Source organism: Pseudonaja textilis, chromosome 1, assembly GCF_049901715.1.
Source record: "Pseudonaja textilis isolate UNSWEBS1 chromosome 1, rPseTex1.2, whole genome shotgun sequence".
NCBI classification, from domain to species: Eukaryota; Metazoa; Chordata; class Lepidosauria; order Squamata; family Elapidae; genus Pseudonaja; species Pseudonaja textilis.
The window spans coordinates 289,215,880-289,242,122 of NC_141990.1; the positions used below are offsets into that span (position 1 = coordinate 289,215,880).

The 26,243-nt window shown below is 37.0% G+C and overlaps 1 protein-coding gene across 1 annotated transcript in view; it reads right to left on the reverse strand.

Moving 5' to 3' along the window:
- Window positions 1–15,333: 15,333 nt before the first annotated feature.
- STON2 (stonin 2) overlaps window positions 15,334–26,243 on the reverse strand; it is an 84,060-nt gene continuing 73,150 nt past the window's right edge. The window contains exons 6-7 of the mRNA XM_026712672.2: window positions 24,506–24,708; window positions 15,334–19,258 (exon numbers count right to left, since the gene is read on the reverse strand). Of these exons, the coding sequence (XP_026568457.2) occupies window positions 19,175–19,258; window positions 24,506–24,708 (287 nt within the window). The 3' untranslated portion in view covers window positions 15,334–19,174. The remainder of the gene's footprint in view (window positions 19,259–24,505; window positions 24,709–26,243) is intronic.

Genomic DNA, 26,243 nt, shown 5'->3' on the forward strand with positions numbered 1-26,243 from the left:
AAGGTGGGTCTGAGAGGAAAGTACTTCAGACCCAACTTGCTTTATTAGATGTCATGGGAACAGTCTACAATATCCCCTTTTTAAAGTATGGGTAGACTTTCCCAGCCCATAGGGAGCTGCATGCAGCCATTTTTACAGCAACCAAGATCAATTCAAAATGTTGAAATGCTTTTTTAATTTTGTCTACAATTTTTTGTCTTGATTATTTTTTCTCTTGCTCATCAGCTATTACTTTGGAACCCGCTTTTATATCATGGTCTTACCCACTGTCAGAGTGATCCCACTGCCTGTTTAACATGGCTCTCTTGTCAATAATACTGTGACTTTTAACTACTAAAAGAAGCCCTAATCCCGTGACAGTGAACCTGTGGCACGCATGCTTTCTGTGCATGCGAGCTCTCGCCCCAGCTCAGCTCTGCTGTGCATTCACCCCTCCCACCAGCCAGCTGGTCTTTGGATCTCTGCTGTGCATCCATGGGGTACATCTGTGGGGCGCATGCGTGGGGTGCATGTGTGGCAGGCACATGTGCATGTATGGGGTGCATGCATGGGGGGACATGCACATATTGCATTTTGGGGGTCTGCGCGTGTGCATTTTGGGCATTCTGTGCTGAAAAGGTTAGCCATCACTGCCCTATTCCCTTTGTTCCTAAAGGAAATCAACCTTGACTGTCCTTGGAAGGACAGATGCTGAAGTTGAAGCTCAAATACTTTGACCACCAAATGAGAACATAGGACTCATTGGAAAAGCCCCTGATATTGGGAAGGATTGAAGGCAAAAAGGGAAAGGGACAGCAAAGGATGAGATAGTTACATAGTGTCATCCATGCAGTGGGCATAAGTTTGGCCAGACTCAGGGAGACATGGAAGATGGCCTGGCATGCCATGGTGTCACACAAGCAGCAACCAAATAACAACAATTCTCTTTGTAAAAGTTAAACATACTTGGATATGTACATCAGCTGTTTTAATAAAACAACAATAGTAAAATTACAAGGACTCCTTGACTTACTACTGTTCATTTAACAACAGTTCAAAGTAACAATGCCTTATGACTCATCCTCAAACTTACAACAATTTCACCATCCGCAGAGTCATTTGAGTGCAATCTGGGTGCTTGGCAACTGGCTCGCAATTACAACATTTGCAGTGACTTGCAGTCATGTGAACACAATTTGTGACATTGCCAGCCAGCAAAGTCAATTGAGGATGCCAGATTTACTTAAGGACCACTTGATTCACTTATCAACCTCCTGATTTGCTTACTGACTGGTAATTAAGAAGATGGTATAAATGGTAATAGAATTGGGTCTGATCATGTGATGGCTCATTTAATGACCACATCAGTAACCAAAATTTTGGTCCCAGTTGTGGTAATAAGTCAAGGAGTACCTGTACTAATCTAATGTTGCATAGCCTTTTCTGGAACAATTCATAATATTAGATGCATCATCAATTGCAATATTTGTTTGCTTGCTTATTTATTTATTCATCAAATTTCTTTATCAAACTTCTTAACCACCATTTCTCATAGAGGGACTCTGGATGATGGGCATGTATTGAAGTGGGATGTTATATACAACAACTTAAGTAATAATAAATTTATCTCTAAAATACCACAATTGTCTTTTGTTTTTCACAGCTAAAAAAAACCCAGTGTGGTTACTTCTTCCTTTAATCAAACTAAATGTAAAATGAATTATTTGACAGATTTTTGTATGAATGCTATTTTGAATGTCATTTTAAAACATTTACGTATTTAATTTACATGTAATTTAAAATAGGTTACAGAATCATGAGAAACAGCTAGCTATATTTAAAAACCTAATACAGAAGAAAAGATTATGGGAAGGAAATGCAGAAAAAGATGTTCCCCTTTTTCTGTTTTTTTTTACCCACAAGTATACCTGCATTTTTCACATCATTATCTCCTTTTTAATAACATCCATAAAATTCTCTCATTGCCACAGCATTCCTGCAATTCTATATCCTCTTTTACTAAATTCTTCCTTTCTCCAACTGAACATCCTTCTTTACCATCTAAAATGTCACTTCATCCAAACTGCTTCAGCACCAGCCACTATTTAGTCTTCAAATTAATTCAAAAATTGAGACTTGAAAGCACCTATGAAGCTGTGTTTTACTGCTAACAATAAACTGTAAAACTACTGTTTCCACAATTTTTTGCATGTGTATTAATTTATGGTTAAGGTTAGGGTTATTCAGTCAAAAAGACTTAAAAACATACATGCAATGGATTTCAAAAGTTTGAAATTACAGGCAGAGACTCTAGGTACCTCAAAAGAGAAAAGGGGATGGAGAAAGAAAAGGCAGAGAACTGAGATTTGGATACCAACTAATAAAATAATATACGTCTCATATTGACAATGTGGAATAAGAACAGTTCTGAAAAATTATTGGTTGACCACCTCTGACCCCAAAGCAACAATTAATGAAGTTAATTGCTTGATAGTGAGATGGGCAGCATATAAATGTAATAAATACATGAATAATCTTGCTTCTCATCCATCTCTTTCTGCTGCAAGCTGATAATACAGCTCATGATCTATAGTTAGTGTAATCCAAGTGAATGTGTACCATTCTCTGGTAAGTAGTTCCAAATAACAAAAGGCTGGATCATGAATTTTTTTGTGCTTATGTGTAGGACTTTTACAAGAAAAGCAACAGCAGCAGCCTTCCTGGCTAGAAATTCCTATAAAGATCAGTGCATAGTTAGACTGGATGTGGCCTACCATGCATCCTACATTTCTTGATTTAAAAAAATAAGTTTTTAAGACAATATGATACAAAGCACCAACTTTGACGCATATTTAATTGCAGTAATGACTGGTTCCCACAGTTAAATATGCCTCTAGAAGTTGGTGCTTTGTATTGTGTTGGCTTTTCAATTTATTTACTTATTTATTTATTTTACTTATTTATTTTTGCAGAAAATGTTGATTCTTTTGTGTGGTGAGTCTCCATTGCATAGCTGTTTTAATCAGAATAAATATTTCAGTATTTGGAAAGAGGGATTTCATAATGGATGTTACATGTCATAAAGCAATCAATGATTCAGCCAGAATATGTTCAGATTAATTTTCACCAATAAATGGAATGGTGGTTTTAAGAATGTCTGAAATGCATCTCCAAAGAGCTTTCTAAAGCACTTCCATCAATGTTGCATGTCATCATCTGTCAACATTGATTGTAGTACTCTGCAGTGTAGGTCTTTATGCACTATTTTCCAGATACAGTGAAGAATTTTGGAGTATCATACAAAATCCCGTATAAGAGTGTGACTTCGTTGTGTGCAGAGGTTTCATTATTCCAGATTAGTCTTTGGAGTGTTTTGACTCCAAAGTCTTGCTTATAACATTTATTTAAACAATAGGCCATCCTTTGATCTATGGTTGAGCATATTTTGTTGGGAAAAAATAAAAGAGAAACTTGAAAAGAGGACATATCTGAAAGAAACTCGAAAGGATTGAAAAAGTGTTTATAATTTTGCTTTACGAAGGAAAATTCAAGAGTAAAACTATAATCAAGAAAACTAAATTCAAGAAAACTATAAAATGCATATTTTAAAAAGGACAATTCAATCTTCATGTTTCATATGAATGTGAAAGACTGCATTAAGTGGTATCAATTGTATGGTAAAAGATAAATGACAAAAGTGAAGTTTTGAAAAATAAATAAAACGAAAAGACTGCTTACTGAAAGAAAGGGCTATTTTTTATGATAAGGTAATTGTAATACTGTACGGCCATGATACCATATAAGCCCCTGCAGAAATGTGAAATTATATTTGCAGCTGCTGAAAAAGCCAATGCGGTCATAGGCTGCATTAATAGAGGGATAGAATCAAGATCACATGAAGTGTTAATGCCACTCTGTAATGGCTTGGTAAAATCATGCTTGGAATACTGCATACAGTTTTGGCTCCCACAATGTAACAAGATATTGAGACTCTAGAAAGAGTACAGAGAAGAGCAACAAAGATGATTCGGGGACTGGAGGCTTAAACACAAAGAACAATTGCTGGAATTGGGTATGTTTAGTTTAATGAAAAGAAGGACTAGGACTGAACACATGATAGCAGTGTTCCAATATCTAAGGGGTTACCACAAAGAAGAGGGAGTCAAGCTATTCTCCAAAGCCCCAAAAGGCAGGAAAAGAAGCAATGGATGGAAACTAATCAAGGAGAAAAGCAACCGAGAACTAAGAAGAAGTTTCCTGACAGAACAATCAGTAGAATGATTTGCCTCCAGAACTTGTGGATGCTCCAACCCTGGAAATTTTTAAAAAGAGCAAGGGGTTGGACTGTCTAAGCAAGGGGTTGGACTAGAAGACCTCCAAGGTCCCTTCCAACTCTGTTATTCTGTTATATTCCTAGTGATCCTATTTTTTCTTCCTATTTTTTTTCCATGAACAAATCCTGTTAGAGCATTATCCTCCAGGATGGCAACTGGTATTATCTATCCCCAGTTTGGTGTTTGATAGATTTTATTGCCTTTCAAAGTGTGGCATCTCAGTGGTGTCTATATCAAGAATGATTCTCCAGAGGCTGCTTCAAAATGCACCTTCTAAAATTCTGTTCAGGAAATCAGCAAATAGAAAAGACATAGATGCTCTGAATTGCATTTAAAAATCAGCAATCTCACTAGAAACCAGCATTGTCAGTCACCAAATTCAATGAATGATAAATGCATGGAAGAAAAGACTTGTAAGAGTTTCTCAGATCAGGGTCTTCTCTGTTCTTTCAGGTTAATTCTGTCATCGTAGCCTTGCCCTCATTAGTGCAACTGCAGGAGCTGATATGACAAATGCTTTTTTTAAAGTTTTAGAAAATGCTGACAGTCACCTTTGACAGTTTCAGTGGGTTCTGTTGTTGCAAAATGCATCGCTGAAGTAAAACAGTTATGTAGTGTGATACTTGGGCTCCCTCTGATACACAAGAAGTCTTTTCCAAGCTATTTCTTCCGTCTGGCAAAAGCCAAAATTGATTCAGTCAGTTTTTAAATTGAGAAAAATGTAACAAAATAAACTCAGACGTATGCTAACTCCCAATGAGTTGTGTTGTGGAAATAAGGGCAATGAAAGAGGTTAGTTTCCAGAGTTTTTTTTTACTTGTCTTTCATTTTGAAATATACATTAGAATAGATATGATTCTATCTTTTATTTTTTATGAAACATTGCATTTAAAGCAGTGGTGGGATTCAAATTTTTTTACTGCCGGTTCTGTGGGCGTGGCTTGGTGGGCATGGTGTGGCTTGGTGGGCGTGGCTTGGTGGGTGTGGCAGGGAAAGGATACTGTAAAATCCCCATTCTCTCTCCACCCCACTAACCTGCTTTCCAACTCCGTTCTCCTGTGCAGGGCAACAAAAGAAGACCCAGCTGGGACTTGGGAGGCAGAGTATAGATGGAAGGGGGCAGTCAAAATTTCCACTACAGGTTCTCCAGAACTGGTCAGAACCTGCTGAATACTACCTCTGATTTAAAGGTTGAAAGCTGATTTAAACTTAAAAATCTGAATTAAATAAAAAAACAATTGATTTCTGCCCCCTAGATCTTATCTGCTAGTAATATAGTTTATGGTGTAGAGTGGTTATCAAAAATATTATAGAACATATGTTATTAACACCTACTAATAAGATTTATTTATCATATTTATATAGCAACCATATCACAAAATGTGACCATGGAGGCACACAATAAAAAATATTTAAAAAACAATAAAATAAAAAGCAACCCACAATTAAACAAAAACATTACATTTTTTAAAAAAGGCAAGGAGAGATCCATGGAAACTAACAACAGTGGAGCCACCCCACCAACTCACCATTCCCTTGGGTTCCCCAAGCCTGAGAGTGAAGCCTTGAGGGACTTGCAGAAAGTTAACAAGGATGGCTGCGGGGATGATGTTTCTCAAGGAAGGTGGCAGAGCAGAAAAGGCCTATCTCTGGGATCCCACCAGATGTAGCTCTTTAGCAGGCAGGACCTGTACCATACCTCTTCTGCTGGATCTGATGGCATGGGTAGATATAACTGGGAAAAAGCAGTGCCTCAAATTATATTGCATTTGAATTTAAAATGGCCTATTTTATAAACTAGATACCGACATCTTGACATCTTCATTATCACATTCCATAGGCCCTTAAAATGTCCTCAGGACTGTTTGGAAATGCCCTTAGGGTTGCACCCAGTTTATTTAGTTGGAACTAAGTCACATTAAATTCAAAACAGTGTAATAAAAAATAGATAATGGAAAACAAATATTTTATTTATCACATCTACAAATGTTTGGTAATTGTGATCTTTGCTTATATTTTTAGATAAGGCTGATTCATTATCAAGTACCCCTATTCCAATGCATTTAGAAGACACCAATGAAAGAAGACAATTCTCATTGTTAATTCTGTGTTAATTACAATTAACAGATGTGCTCATTGAAATTTTGGAAGCTAGATTGAAATCTTTCAATAATCTTCCACGCAATCATATTTTTAAAATTCCTTTTTTCCACAATGGTCACTTTGAGATCTGTAGCATTGTCCTGAGCAGTTGAAATGTTCCTATATTAATTTAAGTCTTGATATTGAAGTTGGGTCCATTAATTGTTTTGTACAGAGCTTCTCATATTTATCCTATGTAAAAAGAGGGGCACTATTGGCAGATGATAATGCACTGCAGTTCCTAATTGATAAGGTACTTTCAATCTGCATCTGCATAACCAACCTGTCTTCCCCTCCCTTCCCTCACTAGTTGTTAATTGTTACTTTGAAAAATTGCTTTCTGATTTCAGACTCTTTCTGATTTCAAATACATATTGGCATTCAAGAGGATCTTGACAAGCTGGAACAATAACCAGAAACTAGGAAGATGCATTTCAACATGAAGAAAAGCATATTCCTGCATTAAATATATGAATATGTATGAATATATATATATATATATATATATATATATATATATATATATATATATATATATCAAAGGAATGATATCTTGATGTACCACAAGCTGAACAGAAATAAACAATGACATGCAACTGCATAAAAGCTAATACCATCGTATGTTGTATTGACAACCTAGGCATTATTTCTCTGTCTTCTGCATTAGCAGACTGTCCATAGAATATTGTGTTGTATTCTGGGCAATGAATTTCAAGAAAGCCATTGTCAATTAACTAGAGTAAGTCCTCAAGACTTACTGTATGCAGCCATGATGAAAAGAGTGTTGGAGCAAAAAAAAAAACGTTGGCGGTATTGCGTATAAATAACCTACACTGTAGGAAGATTTGAGTTAACTTCAAGAATCTGAGCGATTGTCATTTGTTATAGAAATGGCTCGTTAATATGATTATGTAAAAGTAAAAAGTTGAGATTTGATGTTAATGCCTTATTCGACTGCTCCAAAGGGAGTCAGAAGTCAATGCCTTTTTTTCCTTTTCCCCCCTTTCTTTCCCCCACTTTTTCTTTTCCTTCCCTATTTTCCCTACTATTTACTTTTGTAATTTCTTTGTATGCTATATTATAAACCAATAAAAACTATTTTTCAAAAAGAATCTGAACGATTGTCAAATATGAAACCGTGAGCCTGGGTACTACCCTGAGGATCCTTCCCCTTCCCTTTTAATAACTTTTAAGGTCAAATTTTGCCCCATCTTTATTTTTTTAAAATTTTATATTGTTTTTGTTTTGTTTTATTTGTACACTACCCAGACTCCCTCTGTAAGGGAGATGGACAGTTTCTAAGTATGATAAATACTTTTTTTTTTTTGAAAAAATGATGCAACTGTTCACAATTGTTCCAGAAGACTGGGCAAAAAAAAAAAAGGTGAGTTTAAATTACAACAAAATAGATTTCAGTTGATTATCAAGAAAAAAAGATGCTAAAGATGAGAACTGTTCATTCATGGAACAGACAGCCTTGGAAGATGGCACATGATCTTGTAGTGGATACTGATGGTGGTGATTTCATTATTTTAAAAATAAATGAAAGAAATGTAGTGGATTCCTACACAGGGGAGAGGTTTGGACCAGATCATGTCTAAAATATTTTCCAATCTTAACATTTTATGCTTTTATGAAACAAATGAAAACAAATGGGAAGAAAAAAATGGCAAACTCGACAATACTGTATTAAAGGTTCTGTCATTATGAAATGAACAATAATATTTTGAACTTACAGTGTATAAAGTATCTACTTTGGCCTTAGTACAGCTTAAATTGAAGCCTACAGATATTTCGGTCATGTAAGCTTTTTATATTGTAAAACATCATGAAGTCATAAAGAAATGCCAATTTTTATTTATGCTTACCAGACTATATTTTCAAAACCTTGATCTAGAAATGTGAAAAAAATATAATTAGATTAATGATTAAAATTACAGCAATAACGTGCAAACAAAAATAGAATTAAAAAATAGAAAGTGCAGAAAATAACAAAAATAATATAATTAAGAAAAATATATAACAAAATGAGTTATCACCTTCAGCACAAGTAGTATAAATTCTTCATCCCCTAAAATACAACAAATTATCTCTTTTTTCCATATCCTATCTTTTATCCATAAACAAATTCATAAAGTTTCTATTTCAATTATGATCTCAACAAAAATTCATTAAGTGTCATCAGAAATACTGATATGTAAAATCTCCTTGGTCATATATTTCTCATACACCAAATAAGCTGATTAAATCAAATGTTAAGAAGTTATTCATAAATCTTATATTTTCTGCAGTCTTAATGGATGCCTGATACCACTGCCTTGCAATCATCACCATAAATTATGCCAATATTTTCTTGTCTGAACTGACTGCCAACTATGGCATTTTTTTTGTTAATTCTTCTTATCTGCTATTTACTTGCTTTAGAACTGGTAAGAGACCATGTGTGGGAAACTTGTACCCTTGCAAATATTGTTGTATGTCATCTCCAATTGCATGGGCAATACTTGGATATGAATAGAGTCAGAGTCTAACAGCTTTTTGGACTTGTTCCTCAACCTATCCCTGGTTAGGTTTTCCCTGGTTTTTCTTTCTCAGTTGCTTTGATAACTGATCATTGCAGGTCAACCAAATCTTTTGTTATTATTATTAACTTTTTGGAAAAAGTAAGTGTCCATATTAGACAGTAAAAGCAAGCTGTGATAGGTTGCATCCTAAAAGGAAAAAAAGATCAGAAGGAGAAAAAGAATAGAAACAGATTTGAAATTATCTGTTTTTTATTTTGTACAAGTATGCTTTTCTAATTTACAGCAATATGACAGAAAGGATGATAAAATAATTCAGATCAATATTTGCATATTATTGATTATGGATATTGGTCTCTTGAAACATTGATGCCAATAAAAATGTGCTTATTCTTTTAATTTGTATTATGATCTGTGTGGAATGTATGTAAATAGCTGAAATTCATTTGGATCCAACTCCTGATGAAAATTTATTTTATAACTAGCTATGTTCTGATTTTATTGATTTTATTTTTTAAAAAATTTCCTGACTCTGGCAGTGTGTGAAAATAAGTATCAATATTTTTTGTTTGTAATGTAAATGTCTATTTTTAAAACAATCTGTATGCATCTTCTTATATTATAAACACATTGACGTTGTGTATGTTTTATTGAAATTTAACTCATTTTACTAGATATTTTGTCACCCAGTATGCGTTACACTACCAACATCAAACCACAAGATGGCAATAGTTTCTCAAAAGGGGAAAATTGAATAAGAAGTGGTTAAGTATATCAGTGTTTCTTCATTTTGGAATTAAACCAAAACAACTCACAAAAGTGTCAAATATTGTAAAATACTGATGTTACTGGGCTAACAATAAAATCTATTTAAAAAGGAGAAATGACATATGTTTCAGTCAGAATTTGTATATGCATAGGAGTTTCTTCTTCTTTTGGCTCAATTCTTTTGCCAAATTGTTAACCAAAGTATAAAGAACTGTACATTATAGAAAATAAAAACTATAATTGTGCATTTTCTTTTACTTAGGTTTATTTTAGCAACAAATGCATCTCCACATTCACCTGCATTATTTTTTTTTCCTTTTCTTACTGATGCCTACGAAAGGAATTATACAGAATAAAGGAAAATAAATAATAAATTTCAATTTTGTTCTTGTGTTACATTGATCAGATATTGCATGTATTTGAACAGAGCTGCTCTCCCCACCTTATATAGTAAAATGCTGTCCTTTGACACCTAATTATAATTTAATAGTTAGCAGAGGATGTCCCATTTATAAACAATAATTGCTAATTTTATTGTTAAGCTGCCATACTCCACTCTGTTATATACAGATTGATGGATGCAGAGCAAAATTAGCTGACTATAAACAGGCTGGCAGCAACTCTCCAAGCCTGACGTAGAGAATCTCTTGTGATGGATAGGCAAATACTGTCCAGAGAAGTTTTTTTATCCAGCTTGCAAGTTTCTTATGGGAAATTCGCTTTTCTTTGGCATGGGCAAAAGGACAGGTGGACCAGTAACAAATGTGGTGTGTGGAGAGCTTATATTTGGCACTGTTGAATTACATCAATTTTTCCTGGCATTACTAGTCCGCATTCTGACCAGAAGAACATAGAAGCAAAGTGAGGAAGATTCCCAATCAAAGTTGAAGAGTTTTTAAAGTTCCCATGTTTTTTCTTTCCTGAGATATTGAACTTATTATATTGAACTCAGTGGTAGAGGTCATCTTAACGTTTTGCTAATAGTTTAGTCCATAATACTTAAGTGGTGAGAACTGTAATCTAAAAATACAGATTGCCTAATGAATGGTAAAGAGGCCAAAAGTGTTGGTCCAATGGTGTTTTCCTTCAGGACCTATGCAAGGCAAGTGAATAGCATCAGTGAAGATTGATAGTAATGCTCTCATTTTCCCCTATTAGCGTAATTCCATATACTGAAAAATGATCAGATCAAGTTACTTTGTGATTAAATGACCCATCATTTTTAACTACATCAGATTATAAAGGTGCATAGCACAAATTATGACATTAAGAAAATGAAATCAATGCCCTTACCTATACTTCATTCTGTTTTATGGAGCTTGTTGGATAATTTAACAGATAACAGATAATCAGAGTTGGAAGGGACTTGTAGGTCATCTAGTCCAACCCCCCGCCCAAGCAGGAGACCCTATACCAATTCTGACAAATGGCAGTCCAATCGCTTCTTGAAAGTCTCAAGTGATGGCGCTCCCACAACTTCTGAGGGCAGGCTGTTCCATTGGTTGATTGTTCTCATTGTCAGAAAGTTTCTCCTTATTTCCAAGTTAAATCTCTCCTTGTTCAGTTTCCATCTTTTATTCCTTATTGGGCCTACAGGTGCTTTAGACAGGGTCGCCAACCTTTTGGACCACTAATACATTTTTTTAAAAAAAAATATTTAATATAAAATTTTAAAGTTTTGATATATATATATATATATATATATATATATATATATATATATATATATATATATATACACACACACACACACACACACACACACACACACACACACTATATATATATATATTTTCTGAGGTTCTCATGGTATTTATATGTGGATCTTTGGTTGTTCGGGTTTTCTCCGCGTAAGATTCGAGTATCTGAGCAACGTTTCGATGAAGTCTCATTCATCTTCTTCAGGCTTCTGTCTCCGGCTCTGTGCTTCTCAGAGTAATGTGAGATTGTAGCTGCTTCCTCCTTTTAACTGCCAGTGGGGGTGGGACTTGATTCAGTGGGGGCTTGGCTATGTTCTGATTGGGTGGGGGGGTGTTCTCATTGGTAGGGGTTTGGCTGTGTTCTGATTGGTTGGGGGTTAGCCGTGTTCTGATTGGTTGGAGCGTGTTCTGTTCAGGTGGGGGTTGGTTGTGCTTAGGTTAGTCTTAGTTGCTGGGGATTTGAGCTGGTGAGTTGTGATCTTGCTGTTTGGCTTCTAGTTCGTGGTCCTGCTGCATCTTCATAGTGGGTGTCGGTTTGCTTCATGTATGGCTCAGAGGGGTTTAAAGTGGGTAGTGATGCAGCTGCAGTGAAGCTTCTGGTCCAGGGTCGTGTCTCATCTTCTGGGTGGGTGGGAGTCTGTTTTCTACATGGAAGTGTGGTGGTGGCATCTTGTGTGGCTCTCATGGGTGTGGGTCTGGTGTCCTTCTTCATGTTAGGTACTCGTCTGTTCATGAGGGCGGGTTTCCAAATGGCTGGAAGGCGGGAGGTGTCGTCTCGTTTGTTCATGCTGTGTGGGCGTTTTTTATCTCTATGGCTTCTCTGATTATTCTGCTGTTGAAGTGTTCGGTTTTGGCGATAGTTCTGGTATTTTTAAAATCAATTTCATGTCCTGTGGCTTTGAGGTGTTGGACCAGGGAAGAGGTCGCTTCTTCTTTTTGATTGAGTTCTTATGTTCTTCAATGCGTGCACTTATTCTTCTGTTAGTTTGTCCAATGTATGTGGTAGGGCAGGCAGTGCAGGGGATTTCGTATACTCCTTGGTTTTCTAATACTTTGTCTTTGGGGTTTCTTAGGATGGTGGATATTTTTCTGTTTGTGCAGAATGCTGTTTTGATGTTGTGTTTTGGAGGATCTTGCTAATTTTGTCTGTAGTGCCTTTCTGTGCTGGGTGGTGGTGTGAGAGTGCATGTAGATAGAGGTCTAGTACATGGGAGGAGGGCACTCTCACACCACTCACCCAGCACAGATCAATTCCGTAGCCAAGACACTCATCTCCAGAACAAAATGCTTAGCCGATGAACAACACCAAAAACCTAACTACACACTCTCACCAACGTACTTACAGCCAATGGATTCCAAAGAAAGAAGATTACCCACCTAATCCAAAAAGAAACCCCAACCAAAATCCAAGACAGAGAACAAGAAAACGGCAAAGCCCTCCTCCCATATATAAAAGGCACTACAGACAAAATTAGCAAGATCCTCCAAAAACACAACATCAAAACAGCATTCTGCACAAACAGAAAAATATCCACCATCCTAAGAAACCCCAAAGACAAAATCGAATTAGAAAACCAAGGAGTATACGAAATCCCTGCACTGCCTGCCCTACCACATACATTGGACAAACTAACAGAAGAATAAGTGCACGCATTGAAGAACATAAGAACTCAATCAAAAAGAAGAAACGACCTCTTCCCTGGTCCAACACCTCAAAGCCACAGGACATGAAATTGATTTTAAAAATACCAGAACTATCGCCAAAACCGAACACTTCAACAGCAGAATAATCAGAGAAGCCATAGAGATAGAAAAACGCCTACACAGCATGAACAAACGAGACGACACCTCCCGCCTTCCAGCCATTTGGAAACCCGCCCTCATGAACAGACGAGTACCTAACATGAAGAAGGACACCAGACCCACACCCATGAGAGCCACACAAGATGCCACCACCACACTTCCATGTAGAAAACAGACTCCCACCCACCCAGAAGATGAGACACGACCCTGGACCAGAAGCTTCACTGCAGCTGCATCACTACCCACTTTAAACCCCTCTGAGCCATACATGAAGCAAACCGACACCCACTATGAAGATGCAGCAGGACCACGAACTAGAAGCCAAACAGCAAGATCACAACTCACCAGCTCAAATCCCCCAGCAACTAAGACTAACCTAAGCACAACCAACCCCCCACCTGAACAGAACACGCCCAACCAATCAGAACACGGCTAACCCCCAACCAATCAGAACACAGCCAAACCCCTACCAATGAGAACACCCCCACCCAATCAGAACATAGCCAAGCCCCCACTGAATCAAGTCCCACCCCACTGGCAGTTAAAAGGAGGAAGCAGCTGCAATCTCACATTACTCTGAGAAGCACAGAGCCGGAGACAGAAGCCTGAAGATGATGAATGAGACTTCATCGAAACGCTGCCTAGATACTTCGAATCTTATGCGGGAGAAAACCCGAACAACCAAAGATCCACATATACATACATATATATATACATACATACATACATACATACATACATACATATATATATATATATATATATATATATATATATATATATATATATATATATATATATATATATATATTGTATTCAGCTTTGTTCGGTATTTTCCACGTCATTATAGTTGTGCTTTTAAAGTTGTAGCAACGTTTCTCGGCAGAATCTCATCTGCCATCATCAGAATTCTGTATTGGGTTCGTCTGTGAGTCAGACTTTTACAGTTGTTTCCGTTTCCGTTTCAGACTTCAGTAAAAGTCTGAGTCACAAACACAATACAGAAGCCTGATGATGGCAGATGAGATTCTGCCAAAATGTTGCTACAACTTTAAAAGCACAACTATAATGACGTGGGAAAATACCCGAACAAAGATGAATAATATAGATAGATAGATAGATAGATAGAGAGAGAGAGAGAGAGAGAGAGAGAGAGAGAGAGAGAGAACTTGCACACAATTCTTCGCATTCCTCCAGGCCTGGCTTGCTGAGAGGGGAGAGCAGCCCTACCATCTCTGCTGCCTCTCCCACGGCCCCAGCCATCGCTGCCCAGGGAAGGCACAGGAAAAGAAAGCAAGTGGAAACATAGCTCTCACTGAGGCGAAAGAGCGGAGATCAGGGGAGGCACAGGCAACAGAATGCAGTGCTTTTCAAAGGCGGCACTTGCATCTTCTCTTGCCTGTGCTTTCCTCGATCTCAGCTCTTCCACCCCAGCGAGAGGTATGTTTCTGCTTGTTTTTCCTGTGCCTTCCCCAGGCAACGATGGCTGGGGCCATGGGCGGGAGGGGGGGGGGAAGCAGAGCAGAGCACCAAGAGGGATGAGAAAACTGCTGCTGCCACTGCCCCATCCCTCTCACAGTTACTGCTATTAAGCCTGGTTTCATCCAGTCTATATGTGTACTTTTGGTTTTTCTTGCCTAAGTGTAGGACTTTACTTTTCTCTACACTGAATTTCATTTTGTTAGATATGGCCCAGTGTTCTAGTCTGTCAAGATCCATTTGGATCTTGAGCCTATCGTCTTGGGTGTTAGCTATTCCTGCCAGCTTAGTATCCTCTGCAAATTTCCATAGGGATTCCTTATGGTAATGCTTTGCAAAGTAGGTCTGGACATGGTTAGGATTTGAACCATCAGGAAATCCAAGGGCTAAAGACTAGACTGGAAAGTTAAAAGAACACCCAGAACAAGGCAAACATAAACCACTATGTATGTTGCAAAATTACACCCATGTAGTCACCTTTTTAGATGCATCTTGAAACTCTGAACCATTCATGTTTTAATAAGTCATTATATTATGGCATTATCTTTTCCTTTTGAACTATATAAATTAATGAACAACAATGTAAAAATGAAGACACCACTGCTGTGAATTTCATTTGCATTTATTCAACAATCCTTCCCAAACTCCAAAATGACATTTCTCTGATGGGGTGGAGAAGTGCCACAATATATTTTTAAAAGAATTAGCCAGTGTATAGACTTTTTCAAAGTACATTAAAAGGTAGAAACCTATTAAAAAATATGTAAAAAACAACAACAATCACATTAGTGCAAGAGGTTATGACTTATTTGTATGGAGGCACTGAACAATAACATAATTGCAATACAAGCCCTTTCATTTATCTTCAGAAGTCTTTAAGGACTTTGGGGTTGCTTTATGTTAGGTAACGTTTTCACAAAAAATTAATGGGATTCCCATTACAAACCGGCCAATACCATAGAAAGATGTTCCCATATATAGGACTTAAATCAGATGGTAAGTTACAATCTGAAATTCACTGGAACTGCATACCAGCAAGTTAATTAAAAGTGAATCTATATAAAGCAGATATTATTAATTAACAGTGATGGCTCATTTGTGGGACCCAAATATCAGCCAGGAATCTTAGCTTCTCCTCCTCAATTCTACAATTCCCTCTCTCTTGTTAAGTCTTGTTAAGTACAAAATGTGGCTGTTATTTGCTAATCATTACACATTCTCTTATACCTTAACTGTTGTTAGTACATTCTTCATAAGGATATATTCTGAAAAGGACTGACTGCTCAGACCATGTTAAGCTTGATCACTGAGGAAAGAATAACTTCTGGGTACCCTTAAAATATGTTAATATTTACATTTTAAACTCCCTAATGGGCCACTACTACATTACATAGAAATAATCTTCCCCATGTCCATTTCCCTTTGTCAAATCATTTTCTCTGAGATTAGGTAAAATCTAATTAGGCTTTCTGAATATTCTACCACACCCATATATCAGTGTGTGTGAAATAAGTATTTTTTAAAGACTTCCACTTAATCTCATGCTTAACCTCATTGAAAAAGGCATTCATCAATTTTTGAGGCAGATTTTAAATGAAGTTGAAGGGCTGGTTCAGACAAGCTTGCATAATATTTAAATACTTTATAAATATTGTGATTTACAACTAAATGTGCAAACCAACAACAGTAAACAATATTCAGCTCAATGCAGCTAGGAGACATAGGCAGATGTGCTTCTTGATGTGCTAGAATATGAAGTCAGTAATGGACATCAACAGGCCTTTTGTCCTACAGTTTACCCAAATTAGAAAATGCTATATCATTACAAAGGCAGGGACATTATCAGTATTGTGAGAATTATGTCTCACACAGTCAGTGAAAAGTAAGATATAGCAAAGAAAGGGCAGATGAAAACAAGCCAGGAAACTCAAAAGTGAAGACCAAATAGTCTGGTATATAAATCAAGAATAAAAGTTAAAATACATTACAGAAAAAATTAGTTCTTGGATCAAAGCAGTTGTAGAAAGTTGGTTATGGCTTTGCACTCTTTCCAGTGGGGACACAGTGGCTATTCCATTCCTTACCCTGTTACAGAAGATTCACTGTATGCTATAGATGTATGTTGTAAAGTCATCTATAATATATGTTGTAAAGATTGTAACAGTTACTATGGAGACAGACAAATGGAAGACTAACAGAGCACATCCATGAACACCAATTAACAGTCAGAAGACAGGATGAAAACTCCTTAATCTCACAACACAACACATGGACTGACTCAACCATAATTTCAACTGGGAAACTGAGCATCTTAGACAAAACTAAATCCAAAAGTGCTAGGGAATTCCTGAACATTTGGCAATCAGACAAATCTGCCATTAAGAGACACATAGAGATAAATTACATTTATATACCATTCAAAAGAGACAATTAAAAAGTTAAGAACAAAAAGACCAGAATATATTCTCTCCAGCAGCCAACAGCCAAATAAGCAGGGAATAACACCAGGCAAACAATCAAGCAGAAAACGATACCCTACTAACTCAAGACTTAAATTAACAATAATTACCAACAGAAAAATCACCAAAACTGGCAGGGCAAGCTACTGTATATGAACAGTATACAAACAGCAAAGCCCACACTTACTGTATTTGCACTGATGCTATTATCTAGTTGGATAATGAAACATCTGTAAGCAAACAACTAAGCTCAGACGGCAGCAAGGACTCTAGAGTTTACCCCTGAGCTCCACATATTCTCTTCTACTGAAATTGTTGTTGACCTATGAGAAAGTACCAATTACAGCTTCCCCTCCTTATACAAGTGATTGGACAGTAATTTCATCATCAAGCCCCATTTGCCAGAATAATATGGTCTGTAAGATAAAATATGTGAAATTTGCATCTAGTCTAGCTCTTGTAATTTATTTAGAACTGGGATTTATTACAATACTAGAATATTTCAGTCAGGATTCTGTGTGTAGGCTTTCATGGCATTATCCATTGGGCAGTGTTGTGCTTCAGGGTTGAGTAACTAGTCTAGACAACAGGTTTCTTGATGTCTTGCTGGCAACTGTGGCTGGCATTTTCAGAAGCAAATGAAAACCACCAGAATTTTCTGAACTCATACAAACATATCAATACCCATGGAAAAATACTCCAAATTCTTGCTTGAGAAAGTGTGATTATAGATATGTAGTTCCCCAACTTGGTGCTCCTCCCAATATATTGGACTATAATTCCTATAGCAATTTGTAACTTTTGCCTTTTCGGCACAGGGGGGATTAAAAAGAATATAGAGAATACTGAAGTTCCAATGTGTACGCATAGAAAGTTCTTCAAAGATATTTCCAGACATGTTTAAGAATATTCCCAGAAATCTGAAAACTAGAAACTTGATTCTTTAAAAAATAGCTATAAGCTGAGATTTTTCAAGAAGTCAAGTTTTCATCTCTATGAAAAAGACAGTGTGGACACAAGAATTCACAAAAACCTTCTCTGAACTGCCACCATGTCTACCTTGTATAACGTAATAACATTAATTACTTACTAACATAGAACATTATTTTTTTGAAGTATCTCTGAAATAAAATGTAGTGTTAAGACAGAATTTGAAAGTAGCATTATCAGCATTTACAAAAGTTAAGGAACTTTTTACCAACCCCATCAAAACTTAAAGTTCAGCATATTAATGTATGCAGTATGGTAGTGCTTTGAGGAACACATAGTAACCAGCCTAGCTAAATATATAACTAAGATTAAATCTATTTTCCCCAAGTAAGAGTGATCCAAAAGTCACCTAGTCCCTTTCAACTGGTAACTATAACTAAATCATGTCTAAAGAATAACTGTGGCATTTCAGTAAATTGCATAAAAGATTTCTGATTCGCCAAGGGAAGTATACAATATTTAAATATTCTTCTTCAAAGATGGCATACAGGAAAACTGAGATCATGTGTCTTTCATTTGAAGTTCCCAGTGGCTCTCTCTACCTATTGGTAGTTGATAGGAAAGGTGTGATAGAAACACAGAAAATCTGGTGTCTCTCTTCCATACCTCCCATCCCCAGGGCTGTTACAGATCACCTGGAAAAACTCCACTGAAGACTGAATTACTAGTCATCAGGACATGTCAAGTGTATGGTTGGAAAATACTTAACAAGATTAGAATTTTGACAACTGTAGCTGACAAAATACAGTTATTTTGCTCTAAAAGGTATACTGGAACAGATGAAAACAGGCTTGAGTGCATTGTAAGCCTATATACTTAGTGTAATTCTACCCAAACTACTCAGCAAACATATCCCAAAAGACTTTTTAAAGTATGTTCAGAGAGCAAAATGTCACTCCAAATATTTCTTGGTTCTTCGGACTACAGAAGGGAGGCATGGTGTTCCTTTTCTTCAATTCTTGTTGCTTCTATTGTTTTCACATAGCTACTTCTTCCTTTCATTGCACAGCACATTCCTTGGCATTATCGCCGTCTTCTCCCAAATTATCCGGATTCAAGCTTTTTTTCCTCTCTATTCCCACCTGAAAGAAAAACAAACACGTTTTGTGGAAAACAGCAAAAGGTCACCAGATTTTTGTTTTGTATATTTCACTCAAGAATGACTTGTCCCAAAGCAAGAATGGGCAATACTCCTCTGATTCACAGATGACAGGTATACAGAATTGACTCCAGCAAAAGCAGGTTCCGCTCATGCTGCCAACATGGGAAATACTGAAGTGGTGCCATGGAAAAGTGCCATTTGCAGGATGGAAAAGTCCACCAAATGTAGTGGACATATAAATTTGAGAGGGAAGGATCCCCCTAACCTTATATAAAACAAGTGGGGGAACAAACAAACAAAAACCCCACATATATGCAATGTGCTTTTTCTTTTTCTCCATTAGATTTACGAACATAGAAATTATACCGAGTAAGGGATAATTATAAGGAAACCCAGCTATTTGGACAACTTGTGGCAAAGTTTGATAGCTACTATTATTCTTTAAAATAATAGTAAATAAAGATAAATTCTAAGATAAATTCTGGGAGCTGGTGGAGAGTTGGACCTCAGAAGGCCAGGAATAAACATTAATTCTTGTGAAACTGTATTGTATAATTCAGATAAAAAGCTAAATTGCCATAGATGTTCAAAGAATGTGCTGTGTTTCATTTTGGTGATGGGAAAAATAGGCAATATGATTCCAAACAGTAGGTACAGACTGATTTTGGAAGGTATGAAATATCTGGGCATCCTACTTTGTTCCTATAAAAATAAAGATATAAGGAAAATAAAGCACCCAGGGTTTCAGCCAATGAGCCAATGCTTTGCCTACCAGAAAGTGTGTCTTCCATCAGAGGAGATAAATTGGGACAGGAAACACTGAAAGGATTTCAATGTTAATGTGAAAATACAGAAAGAATAAGACTAAGGCTATAGGCCAAAAGTGGTAGGAATGTTGGCTGGAAAGGTGCTGGATGGCTCATAAAAAGCTTCATTAGTAGACTAGAAAGAGTAGCACTGCCTGAGGAAAGCAAAAAATGGGATGACTCTAATGAAAAGAGAGCTAAAGTTAGCAGTTTCAAATATAAAAGAAAGACCAACATGTATTTATTTTACTTATTTATACTTTAAATGTATAAGGACAGCCAACTCACAGAAGAGTACAGATTGGAAACAAAATCCAATACATTAACTCAACAAAGAAATAAACAGATGAACATAGCCAGGAGGGACAGACTTAGCACAATACTGGATATAACCTTTTCAAGCTGACTCATACTCAACTAAGAGGCTGGGGAGACAGCCAAATCTTCAAGGCTCATTTAAAGAATAGTAAATTGGCGAAAGGCAAGATGAAACTCTTCCAAATATCATATCTCTGTGGAAATAGGGCCAAACTGAAATGTTGAAAGAAGGTGGAGGGTAAGAGCTTTTTGAACTCCAAGAGGAAGGTTATTACACTGTGCAGGTAGGATAACAGAGAAGGCACACTTCTAGGTAGATCAGGTCAGGAAACAGACTACAGTAAGCAGTGTTCCAATATTTGAGGGGCTTCCACAGAGTAGAAGAGGTCAATCTATTTTCCAAGGCACCTGAAGGCCAGACAAGGAAAAATGGATGGAAACTGTTCAAGGACAGATTCAACCTAGAAATAAGGAGAAATTTTCTGACAGTGAGAACGATCAACCAATGGAACAGCTTGCCTTCAGAAGTTGTGGGAACTTCATCACTGGAGGCTTTCAAGAAGAGACTGGAGTGCCATTTGTCAGAAATGGTGTAGGGTCTCCTGCTTGGGCGGGGGTTGGACTAGATGACCTACAAGGTCCCTTTCAACTCTGTTAATCTGTATCAAAGGAATCTTGCAACTACATTTGTGTTTTATCTTCCCTCCCTCTTTTAACTGATTGATTTAGGAAAGAGCCAGCCTGAGTATCTTCCTAACAGTATCTTCTTTCCAGCATTCAAAGAATACTTCTGTTCTTTTTGTTTCTGATTTTTGTTGTTGTTTTTGTTTTCTGTTGTTTCGTTTAATCAGAAACTGTCCCATTATCTCTCCCTTTGGAAAACCAATTGGTCAGGCTTGATTAACCCTGAAAATTTAATTTTTCCTTTTGAAGACTAACAACAGCTGATGTACTTAGGATACACAGTAACTGTAACTACGGGATGTTTTTACTATTGTCCTTTTTATGTATTTTCTTGAGTAACATTTTTATTTCTTCTTGTTTTTGAATTTTCAAGTAGATATACTATGCATTAGATTATTGAAGTATGATCAATATTACATGGACAGTATGACCACAATGCCGTCCAAACTGCAAAAACCTTGAGGGTTTCTTTGATACCATAAGGAACCAAGCACCTAGGGTACAGAGCCTTTGGAGAAGGGCCCCCACTATACATGGTAAGGACATGCATTGGCACAAGATGCAGAAGGGGAATGTCTCCAAAAAGATTTCTGCTCTTTACCACCATGAAAGGAATGAGCTCTTTAATGTTCAAATGAACAAAAAGGAATAAAGCCAATTTGATGAAGCAAGCAGCTAAAGTTATAACTTAATATTATGCAGTAGTTGGGGAAAAACAAGACTCATGTTACAGAGAAAAACTTGCGTACAAACACTAGAAGCATATGGAGTCATGGCAGTAGGATAGTAGCTTCTTTGGTGGTATCTATTGTTCGTCCTTGATTTGGAGACCTCTTATAACTGATCCAGAAAACAATGTGCAGAAGAAGCTATATGGTGAAGAAACATGATATGGGAAGGTGTAATTAACCTAAACAATGGAATGAAATTACACCTTGGAGTTAAAAGGTATGGCATAACATACATAACATAGGCCCATAGAGACACCAAATAAAGAAACATTAAATTAGCAAATGAGTCAAATTGTTAAACAGTAAAGAAGGGGCAATTTGACAATAAAGTTATTCTAAATCTAAGTCTAAATAGCAAGGTCTACGTAGACATGAAAGTATGCATACTTCATATCTATAAATGTGAGCCATTCTACCATTTTACAAATGGGAAAGATGTAAGCAGTACAACAGATGTAATATCCCAAAACCAAGAGACTTTAAAAAACATTTGAATGGCTATGACTAACACATAGCCCGCCTGTGCATGGTACCACTTACATAGATGTGATTAGCACATCAACCTACCTCTCATCAATAGCAATAGTAACAGGATTTAGACTGTTTGTATATACAGCTTCATAGTGCTTTACAGCCCTCTCTAAGTGGTTTACAAAGTCAGTATATTGCCCCTAACAATTTGGGTCCTCATTTTACCAACCTTGGAGGGATGGAAGACTGACTCAATCTTGAGCCATTCAAAATCAAACTCTTGGAGCTAGCAGGAAGTTAGCCTACAGTACTGCATTCTAACCACTGTGCCACTACGGCTCTTAAGCCATGGGTTAGCTTCTTCCACAGGAATGCATGACCTAAAGTACACAGAAAAGCACTTTTTTGGAAATAGGGAAGTAGAGCTGAACAGTATTAAATAGGGACAATTGAGAAATAGCTGGAGGAGAGCCATTGCTCAGAGATGAGCCTGTTGTTCATTGAAACTTCCTAATGGCAATTGGAGAGAAAGAGAGAAAAAGACCCAAAGAGACAAAGCCCAAGCAGTTTAAGTAATTCAAGACCTAAAAGGTATTCCTAGAAGAAAGAATATGAAATGGTGAGCTGAAGAAGGGAGATTTAAGTTGAAAATATGAGTGCATTTAGGCAAGACTGCCACTAATCAGCTGACTATCAACCTTTCTAGCAGAGTAAATTTTACCAGGAGAATTGAACTGAAACACTCTTGAAATATGTTGTGTTCCTGAGACTCTTTATTTCTCTATGTGCTGGTACCACTTATATAGGTGTGACTGTTTAAGATGGTTTAAGATGGCTGCTGTGTGATAGCCCTTTTGGTGAGCTCTTTATCCTCCTATTATAGCTGCTTTTATATAGTTGTAAAATAGTTTGTTTTTATCTAATAGTTTTATTGAGTTTAACTATCAAACTGAATGCCTAGGAATTCCAGGTAAAATTGACAGGGGAGGCAATCTTGTAATTTTCCTTAACCATTTGTTATGAAAAAGAAAGGAAGAGATGGAAAACAGTTGAGCAAAATATAGGAAGGCTGGGAGAAGGGCAGCAAGATTCCTCAGGGAAGTTGCCACAGAAGTGATTAGGAGAAGGGTAAAGGCTCAAGAAAAGAATGGCGTTGTATAGGCCAAGGAAATGTACTTTTGTCCTATAGTGAGCTATTGTCCTCTGCCCAGATGCTTGAAAGAAACAATTGGTAGAAACAAAAGAAGTGACTTGGGGGAAAGGGGGAGGGGCTTTAAACTAATAGAGTTCTAAGTTACCTGTAAAACAATAAAAGATCTAGCAAAATATTCAAGGAGGAGGTTTGGGCAAAAAAAGAAATCAATAAGTACAGAGAAAATTTTAAGGTTAAAAACTGAAATTTAACTAAAGAAAAGTAAATTAGAAAGAAGGACAAGGTGTTTTGAGGAAAAAAAATAACTCTAGGAAATTTTGAAGCAGAACTGAAGGAATATTAAGAAATATTTTTTAATAAGGAAAGAAAAAAGTAAGGATGTTTGATAAAGCAGAAGGATGATCAGATCAAGCACAAACATGCTAAACACTGTGGCAAGTCCAAAACAAATCCAAACAAGCAAGTAGGAGGATTAATGGATTAAGCAGGAGCCATGTCTAGTTGGACAGGAGAATAGGGCCTTTCCCAAATAATGCTATATGCTGTACATGTCTCCAAATATGGCTCTGCATAGAGTGTTATAACTCATGGGAGTGAATAATTCTGTTCTAACAAATAGGATGGCCCCTAAGGTCCCTTCCCATTCTATGATATGGTAATTTAAAAGACCATATTAAAAAGCTAAGTAATGCACAAACCTTTGTCCCATTGTAATTAAATGTGATTCTTCTGTGGCTCAGGAAAAAAAAAGCTTCTGATTTTTATTATATGAGCTCATATAATTTGAGATGTCAGGTTCTGAGCCTGGGGCCTCATATATTCTGCCAAAAAGCTGGAGATTGTTTTAATCCATTAAAGTACTGCAGGCAAGATACATCAGATAGCATAGAGGATCTGAGTATTCATACATTAGTGTTTCTGTAGAAGGCATGCTATCAAAAGTTATCTGAATGCAAAAATAAACAAACCCAGAAGCTCCAGTAAGCAACGCCAGCTTTGGAAGAAAACCAAAAGTGTGGGTGTGGGTGTAGGTGAATGGGTGGTTATCGGTTATTCAACCCTACCTTATAACTGTAATGTGCTGCATAATTCACCCACTTCCTCACATCAGTCTTGCCTTCCACAGAGATGGATCGAACAGCAGCCTTGGATGCTGAACTTGCTGGCATATCAAAGTCTACATCCACATAGCGGACAAAATGAGAAGGCACTTCCCGGTCTGAGCCAAGTTCCAAGTGGCAAAAGAAACAATGAGGATGACCTGCAGCTAAACAGAAAGGAAAGAATACAGCAACTGAGAACACCAACATGGAATCTTAGAAGAAAAAGGATGACAAATACCAAAAGAAAGCCACTGGATTATTCAAATGATTATGTTAAAATTCTGAGGTCAGCATTTCTGACATAAAATATGGAGACACTCAACTTATTTTTTAAAATCAAACTTGACAAGACACACAGGCATTAAATAAAGCTTCACTAGAATATTACTAATATCACATATTCTAATTCTAGAACATGTCTAAACAACTACAGCTCCTATAATCCTTACAATTCATCATCACTGTCAAAATTAGATAACTGAAGGGAGTTGGAAAGCCATACTGCCCACACATTTTAGTATTGCTACACAACTCTTGGAAGAGTCCTTCTGGCATTCCTTGCAATTACTGTACATCACAATGAATCTGGGAAAAAATACTTGAAAAACTGTCAGCTAATGATGGCTAAAGTCTGCTTGTCTCTTCTTTCATGCAGAATTATCACTTGACATCATATACAACAGTACCATAGTTAAGGCTGATGCATGGTATTAACAGTTCTACATGTTAATTTAGAAAAGAATAATCCAATGCATACAAGCATGGTCTTTTAAAATGCTCAATCCCAAGGCAGTAAGGAAAGCCCAGTTTCTTTTAAAATATAGATTGAGGTATGATACAGAGAGAAATAAGCACAACTCATAGTTCTTGGCTGATGACCACTGATAATCACTTTGAACCATGTACTGTCTTATGAAAAGTTAAGAACAAATGCATGATTTAATTGGGCTGCAAATCTTCGGTATACATTTGTGTAAGGTGCAAACAAAGGTTATGATTTATTACAGAAATTGTTCATAAGAAGATATTGAGGTATTTTTTAATGAAAAGCTAACATCAAAAAGAAGAAATAAATTTACTTAACTCCCCGCCCCCCCCCTTTTTTTACTAAATGTATTTGTCAGCTGCTCTTCTTGCTGTGAACTCCAGATGACTAATTTGCTCCCATTCGGAATTGTTTTCTCATGTAATTTTATAAACATATAATTAGGCTGAGAGAATATAAATTCTAAAGCAGGGGTGTCAAACTCAAGGCCTGGGGGCCAGATCTGGCCCATGGGGTGATTAGATCTGGCCCACAGGGCCACCCTGGAAACGGCGAAAGACTGGCCTGCAGTGCCTCTGCCAGCAAAAACAGAACTCGGGTAGGCTGCACACAGCCCTCTTGAGCTCTGTTTTCATTGGCAGAGGGTTACTTACAGGAGGCCGTTGCAGCCGAAAACGGAGCTCAGGAGCCTGTTTTCTCTGGCAGAGGGCTCGGGCGACCGCAGGCACCCCTGACCACACCCACTCTGGGCATATCCACTCTGTCCCTCCGAGGTAAAATACAATCCTGATGCGGCCTTCAATGAAATCGAGTTTGACACCCCTGTTCTAAAGCAACATTGTGATACATTGGATTAAACAGCAAATACAGGAGTATGGAACATGGTTGGTCAAACTTTTGTCCCAAATACCTGAATCTAAGTGTGCCTTCTTG